This window comes from Austrofundulus limnaeus, unplaced genomic scaffold (assembly GCF_001266775.1).
Source record: "Austrofundulus limnaeus strain Quisiro unplaced genomic scaffold, Austrofundulus_limnaeus-1.0 Scaffold165, whole genome shotgun sequence".
Taxonomy (NCBI): domain Eukaryota; kingdom Metazoa; phylum Chordata; class Actinopteri; order Cyprinodontiformes; family Rivulidae; genus Austrofundulus; species Austrofundulus limnaeus.
The window spans coordinates 355,676-364,128 of NW_013952567.1; the positions used below are offsets into that span (position 1 = coordinate 355,676).

The window sequence follows — 8,453 nt, forward strand, 5'->3', positions numbered from 1 at the left end:
CTCTCTCTCTCTCTCTCTCTCTCTCTCTCTCTCTCTCTCTCTCTCTCTCTCTCTCTCTCCTTTTCACTTGTGTGTCATGCAGTTTTTTGCACTTACATGCAGATGTCTTGATTAAGTTCAACAACAAATTGCTTTTTGCTTCGAGTCAGTGAACTTACCTGCACAATAACACCAACAGAATATTGGTTTAGCAGGACCCTGACTTGTGTTCCGACAGAATTTTTGACTCAAGCTAACATTATTTGCGTACTCTGAGTGGCCCTATCTAGGCTATACCTAGAATATGGCCGCCATCTCAAAAGCCACCATATTGTATCAAAATAAAAGTGTTTTCTGTGACATTTGACTCAACTACGGAGCCCGCGAGGGGACATGGGAGATTTCTTTTTCTTTTGCATTCCCACGCAATAGTATTGCGTTACCTCGCAATACCTTTTACGTTCCCTTGCAAAAGTAGTTTATCACTGTTGTGCCTGCCGGTTTATTAGCAAACTCACCGGCTCACCATTAGCGAGTTAGCCTACTGCTTTAATTCAGCTTCAGAATGAATATATCACACAGCCACGCATGGAAGTATGTCATTTGACGATATTCTTAACACAGTACAGCCACGCAACATTAATGTCAGTTTCACGAACTTGTGGCGACACATCCTGTTTTGGTAACCGGATATTTCAAAATAAAAGTCTGATTTAATTCAATTCATATACAAAACAATCTTTTGCATGGGAACGCGAAACAATATTGAGTGGGAACGCAAAAGTATTGCGTGGGAACGCAAAAGGAAAAAAAATCCCCCCCGTGTCCCCTTGCAGGCTCCATACTCAACCATAAGTTCTGTTCCCAAGTTTTTGTAGGGGTTTGAAGTTTTAACTTTGGTCTCGAATTGCTTTATTTTTTTTCCAGTTTCCAGACAAACAAGCTCAGAAAATAAAATGCAGATAAAACTCATCCTGATCAAAGTACTTCTTCTGTTAATGTTGTCTTCCAGCATGGAGACAATGCACCTTGTGCATGCGCACTGATGAAGTCAGTCAGGATGATCTGTTTTGAACTCCATCCTTTATTTGCCAGTTTAGTAACTCCATCCTTTTAATCTTAAGCTTTTACATAGTGAAATCAAATATTTAAAAGGGTAATACTGTTTTTTTTCATTATACTGCACAAGTAAAATGTTGCCATCATCACAGTTTAGCACCTTAAAGTCATGATGTTCTTAAATTTATTGTGCATCACAATAGTGAAGTAAACTGAGTGTTTATTTAAAGAATAATTATGGGATGATTTGCTAATTTCTTTCACATGGACACCAACAGGTCCTTGAAGTCTCTGTTTTATGGTGCAAATGGATCACACTGGGCATTTTGCTTTTCCAAACTCTTTTTCTTCATAATTCAACTTCCCTCATTCAGGAACTTAATTTATTATTCACAGAAATATGTTATTTTCTGTAAACTCTGGAAATTTAACCTGTTTCACRTTGAATTTACAACATCCATAAATTCCATAAAGGAGTTCTAAGGTCAACTCATAGTTGCTTCTTCRTGTAATCAGTAAATATGTTGTGATGCCATAATCAAATGTGTTACCAGAAAAAGACTACTTCCTTACCAGACTTGTTTAGCGCCGAAACTAATGCTCTGGGACGCATGTTGACAAGCACATAAGTTCTAAATTACTGAAGCTTTTCTTACTAACTGGACTGTCAGCTTTCTCTTCACATGAACTGACACATCACGTCATTGCTCAGCTGGTCCTCAGACCACAGGACATGTCAGACCTGACTCTCATCACTGTCTGGCTGCACCTTCACCCTTCATACCAAACAGGATACCACATACGTGCTGCCGTTTCTCTCAGCTTCTCTCTCTGTCTTTTTTCTCAGCCTTTTCTTCTCTTTTTCTCGGTCTTTCACACACACAAAAGGGCCGTCTTTTACACAGTAGGTTTGGGACTCCAGTCTGCGTCAGCACTGCTGTGTCTGGGGTTATCTCAGRCTTTGGTTTGCTCCACTTCTAGGAAGAACAAGCTGTACAGTTTCATCTTATAAGAAAAAGAGAGAGATGGATTCAGATTTTAAAAAGGATGTAGCAAGAAGCTTAGGATGACTTCAGGCCTCTGGGAGGCTTTTTTTTGGGGGTGGGGTGATGGTGGGGAATTAAATTCAGTTTCTGTATTTATTCACCCGGTCAAGCTGCAGCTGGCATTTGTCTTTGTGCAGCAGAGCATCTCTTTTTGCAACACGTTCCCCCAGGCCCAGATTGATACAGTAAATCTCTGCCTGAGTCATTGCTAAACAACTTGTCACTCTGATGCCAGTATGCTGGGTCATGACTGGCCAGAAAAACTGTGTGAGAAACTGTATTATTTTATTTATTTACTTTTTGACTGCTTCTCTCATGATACTGTTTTTTTTTAAGAGTGGCTGAGGTCACTTACAGGAACAGGGATCTACTGAGGAAAGAACCGTCATTTACACTCAGCACACAAAGGTTCTGCTTTTCACTTTGAAATCAGGACCAAACCATCAAGTTGCTTTCTGCAGTTGCACTTCCAATTCTCCCTGACACTTCAGKTTTTGATTTTTAACAGTCATTTGGAGATCAAATTTGCTCCTTATGTAAATATAACATATGTAAAGTAATTAAGTGCACACAGTATGCACACAATTTACCATCATTTAGCTGGCATTAAAGAAGGGGTGCTATGTATTCTCCAGGCACATAGTCCAATTCTTTACCACAATCAAGTAACTACACTATGTTACCKTCAGTTGTTATGAAAATGCTATTTATACCAAAAATAAATTTTATTTTTCCTCATAGCCTGTCAAATCATGGGCTAAGATGGAATGGTGGGTCGTCCTGTAACTGGTAGGTGCTAGTTTGATCCCTCATTCCAGCAGTCTCACTTGTTGTGTCCTTGGGCAAGACACTTCACCTGCTTGCTTACTGATGTTGGTCAGAGGGTCTGGTGGTGCCRGTGCTTAGCAGCCCCACCTCTGTTACTGTGCCCCAGGGTAGCTGTGGCTACAATGTAGCTTACCATCATCAGTGTGTGAATGTGTGTGTGAACGGATGAATGTTTGAAGTGTAACACACTTTGAGGTCCATTTGAGGACCTGATAAAGCATYATATAAGTTCAGACCTTTTACCATTATCATTTACCATAGCCTATCTAAATGCCTTGAAATTGGCCTCTGTCTCTTTAAGAGCCCCCTACCATTTCAGACACTCCCATTTCATCACGTTTTCCCAACAATGCTTCGGGGGAGGGGTTCTCTGTGGGGTGGGAGCTCAGCTGCCGACTGAGCTCCAGGGAGGAGCTTTGTACAAATAGGTGGTGCTTTGTACCAGCAAGCATTTAGGCAGCTCCACATGGCTACAGGAGAGTCAAGGATTTCTCAACTCTGCATGAATGAGTCAAAGCAACACACTGGGTATGTTTTTAATGATTGCATGACATCATAAAATTATATAAAGCTTCAAAAAGGCGATTTTGCATTATAATACCTCCCCCCCCACACACACACACATACCACCACCCTTAATCATTAAACATAAACAGCACAGTGTAGCTTTGTTTTTTCTTTCTTGCAGCAAGAAAAGGTCAAAACCTTATTTTACATTTATAGACAATGAACAAGACTACTTTAATTTGATGACTTCATGTCAGTGAAATTCATCTTTCACAGGAAGTGTTGCAAATGCATCTGAATTTAGTTTCTGACCTCATATTTTGTTATAAGTTATTTTATCTTAACAGCAAGACATTTCACTGTTTCCTGTTGCACTGATGTCYTGCATTACCAACGATGGCTCATTATTTGTTTAAAGCTGACTGTGCAAACCTGCAGAAAGCCCCTGTAAGAAAAAATCTTTTGGCTCATTTTCCAGAACACATCAAGCAAGACACAGGAGAAAGTATGCTGCTCTTGTCACTGACAACAGGATGTGACATGAAAACATCTGACTCTTACTGGAAGCTGCTTCTTCTGATAGTATGGGAAAGAAAAATGAAAATGAAAAAAAAAAATCGGTAAACTGATTGCAACAGCATGCCCTCCACTCGCTCGCTTTCCCGCCCTCCCCTGCCTTGAACTCTGGCATGTGTTTGTTCTTTTGCCTTGCGTTTAGACCACATAAAGTGGTTTCCCCTTTCGTCACAATAAGGGTGTGCGATAAGAGTCATGAGTCATGACTGTGTTTTCATGGTCCAACTGTCAAAAGGAGACTTTAGATCATAAAGTTCTTTCTGCCTTGTATCAWTCAACATTCATTTCCCTTGTTAAATTGGACCACAAGACGAAAAAAAGGGCTTTTTTTTATTCAGTGGTTCAGTTCCTCAAGAGAATGCACTCTCTTCACTTGACTATGGTGTGGTGCACTAGATGTTGTGGTTTTGTCCTGGTGAATCATGACAAACATTTAATATCTATGTCTTTACTTAGGAAATGTGCATTTGATATTCTCTGTCTTGTTTATATTTTTGCCATTTTATTTCATAAATAACTCAAACAAAAAGGAATTTTTGCACAACGTAAGGCCTAATTCAACATGAGCACAAAAACAACTGTAACTCAGTCACTTTACTGATACTGGGCTACAGTTTGGTGCAGTAGAAGTAGCTGAGGGTCATAACATGTACTCTTAGCGTGACATCTTGCAACATTGCATGAGGCAGCGCAGAATTTAACTTACAAAGTTTTACAAAAAAGGCTATAGCRTTGTCTTTTCTCAACACAAAATAATCGTCGATTATCCAACTAGCAAAATAATCGTCTGCCAGCTACCATCCACCTGTGCAGACATATGAAGTTTGTTTCTTATGCCAACTCTCTGACTTGAAGGTTAGAGTTGTGACGCAGTGAAATACCCATTAAAATGTAAAGTTTGTCTTTCTTTTGTTACATGAGTAAAAAAGTCTTTCTGCTTGTTTCCACTGCAGAGCTCTCCATATAGCTGTGGTGCAGGGGGAAATGTCCATGGTCTGCAAACTCATCGAACTGCTGCTGTGTGCTCGCAGAGGCTTCGATATCTACAACAATCTCCGTCAGGTAAAGCAAAGCCAAAATGATGGTGCATCTTAAAATGTCATTGTGCACACACAGACTTATAATATGCTTTCTTTAATAAAAGGTATCAGATTTAATAGAAATGGAATAGAGTGAAGTTATATAAGAGGTACTGTGGAAATCCTACCTCAAGATCATTCCTCTGCCTCAACAMTGACATCAACAATAGTRTTGAGGCAATGGTAATTACGTAATGCTGTTGATAGGTCATTATATTGTGTTAGGTCATGACAATTAGTATTATAATAATGAGTGATCATCTGTAATGGTGGCATCTGTATAAAGAATGTGTGAATGTCTTTAACATGTAATGGGGTGGGAGTAAATAAGCTTGTCTTCATCCCACTCCTTTACAAGTTAGTTATTTTGTATTCTTTATTGTATTGTGTTTTTTTAATGGATCGAGTGTATTAGTTATTATATATTGTTTTTAATCTTTTTTTCTTTTCTCTATTTGAATCTAATATGATTAATGAATATGATTTTTTGACTAACTTGAAATAAATAATCAATCAATCAATCAATAAATCAATCAATCAATCAATCAATCAATCAATCAATCAATCAATCAATCAATCAACATGGAAGAACATTAAAGAAGAAGTGCCTTGGTTTCCTCCTTTCCTTTCTCTGTGTTTTTGAACACTATAACATGGTAGCTGAGGCTAATAAGGTGGAATTTACCTTTCCTGGTGTCTCCATCTGTACTTTTGAAAAGCAAAGCTATGTGCATTCTGGGCAAGACTGTGTGTTCTTTCCAATGTTCTGTGTTATTTTGTGTAYGATTTTCTAGCACTCTGTTTCCCTGTAGCAAGGGATTTTTATGGGTTGTAGGGTGTAGCGTGTTCTGAAAGGCAGAAAAGAATGCCAAGAYGAACAAAAAGGTACAAAGAGTGACTCCCATTAACCTTTTTGAACCTTGCACTCACAGGTTATTTCATGTCTTTACAGTCAGTGAAACAAAAAAAGTGCAGAGCCTGAGTAATCAAATTACTTTCCAGTAAATATTTGTTTTGCTTTTCTTCTATAGTATAGAGAGTTTGGGATGTTTGCACTGACCTAAATGAAAACAGTTAACACATAGGTCCAAAACCTTTGTGACATGATTAAAAGTTGTGCTATTCTTTCAACTCCCTGCTTTTTAACCTCATGAGAAATGTAAGATATGTTGTCTTTACTGGAATGTGCACAAGGAATGCGAGTGTTTCCTAATCCAGGACTGTCCCAGCCATTGGTTTTGACCCAACACTTCCACATTCTGCACCCTTTTGTGGTCTTAACCTCATTGCCCTGCTTATCTGGTCTCTGCCAGCTGTCTCTTTTTCATCCTTCAACTGAAAAAGCACCTGAGATGTGCAGAGCTGTAGTTCTGACGACTGGGGTTTCACACCACACAGGACGCTGCAGGCATGCTTACCAGAAATAATGCTGCTGTTCTTTTTCCTTATCGCTGAGGCTTGACAACATAAGTTTTGTGATATCCTGTGTCTGCCCTGTCTATGAAAATGCTTGCACGCAACAGGCTCTCTCTCTCTCTTTCTCTCTCTCTCTCTCTCTCTCTCTCTCTCTCTCTCTCTCTCTCTCTCTCTCTCTCTCTCTCACACACACACACACACACACACACACACACTGTATATCATATGCAATTATAACCAGAAGGGGAGATTTACAAGCACAAGTCCCATCACAGTCATTTGCCTACCAGATTGTGTGGTTTTGACTGAATACCAGGCATAAAGAACACACTTATCTAAATGAGGCCAGGGAAGTTTTTATTTTTCAAAACATAAAGTTTACTAAACCAGCTTTGGACACATTTTCCAGCATTGACCAACATCCCCGAGACAGAATTTAAACAACAGGGCTGTTTTGTTTTTCCCAATATTGATGACAAATCCTAAGTTTCTGTGGTTTTGTATGTGGAACTTTTTGACAGAGTGTTACTATCAGAACTGTTGTTGAACAATAGCGCAAGTGTCAGAGCATGATTTGCCTTCCACTACGTTGGTTAGGAGACAGCTGTTTGATACTCCCACATCGGTCATGCTATCAGTGTGCCTACAGAAGCACACGATCTACTTTTTGCTATTGTTGTGACAGCTGATTGTGTTGGTGGGCTTTATGACTGAAACTCTCAACGCTGCAGACCCTACAGCATGCTCAGATTGTTTCATGCAGCTATGCGCTACAGCTGCGGTCAGGCTAGTAATCTAAAGTAATATTTGCTTTTAATTTACAACCTGCTGGTTGGCATGCAGTGTTTTTTTTTTTGGGGTTATTTTTTTGTGCAAATGTGTGCATGCGCGTGCACAAACGAAACGTCTGTGTGTGTTTGTGTGCTTTAGTATCCTTGTTCCGAGAAGTCACATGACTTTCACCCCTCCCCGCCTGCTTTGCTTTGGGCTGTTTCTCAACATACCTTGCTCTGAGGTTCAGAGGGTAGTTTACAGGGACTTTCCCTTCCTGCGCGTGCTTCTCTGTCTGTCAGCCTCACTCTCTCACCATTGTGTGTTTTTTTTATATCTCGCACTGCATGCATCTTTTTGAGACTTTAACCAAAACTGGCGGACTGACTGATGTTATCTGTGTAACTGTCTACAACATTGACTTAAGATTGCATGCTGTTTGTGCAACAGAACTGACTTCAGCCTCCTGCACTGCAAAGGGGGGGAAAAAAGAAAAAAARAGATTTGTCTGCTTTTGCATTCCACCTCCCTGTGTGTTTGACACTGCCTATGGCCTCGAGCTATTTTTCATGCCCATAAATCTCCACTCTTCTTATCTTTTCGTCTTATTTATGTTGATCAACTCATTTTGCAGGAATGCCTGTAAAGGAGAATACACTCCGGGGAAAGAGAAGGGATTTTCCCTCGCTATCCTGTCTTTCCCTTGGTCTACCCTCTGGTACTTCCGCTTTTCCTCATTCCTCTCGTCTCCCCACCCTAGCTTTCCCTTTACTCCTTTGTAAATTGTCCCTTATCATTGCTAGATTTCATGTAGTCACTCTGAAATGTTTTACAGGAAGCCAAAGCTCGTGTCCAACAACTCTGAAGAGTCATTTTTCTAAAGGCCATAAAAGGATTCAGAGTAAATAAGGATGTCTTTGTTCTGGGAATCACTCAGTGACTGAGTATTGCATTAGTGCTGTGAAGGTTAGTGGGAAATTGGCAAAGGGAKGGGGTAAGTGTTGGTTTAAAAAAAWTCAAAGCACAAACTAGTTTTATAATAAAATCCTAGCCAATAAAATCAAACATATTCTAAAAGAAATATGTGCTTAAAGTTTATCAAAAAGAAAAAAAAACTGACAGCATTACTTCCTGGTTCTAAATTATTATTCAGAGAAAATTGCAACCGTTTTTATTGGCAAATATTTTATTT

General features: G+C 39.5%; 1 protein-coding gene across 1 annotated transcript in view; it reads left to right on the forward strand.

Moving 5' to 3' along the window:
• The window catches only part of bcl3 (BCL3 transcription coactivator), a 22,218-nt gene that overhangs the window by 6,983 nt on the left and 6,782 nt on the right, over positions 1 to 8,453 (forward strand). Inside the window, exon 3 of the mRNA XM_014017278.1 lies at positions 4,949 to 5,057. Coding sequence (XP_013872732.1) covers positions 4,949 to 5,057 — 109 coding nt within the window. The remainder of the gene's footprint in view (positions 1 to 4,948; positions 5,058 to 8,453) is intronic.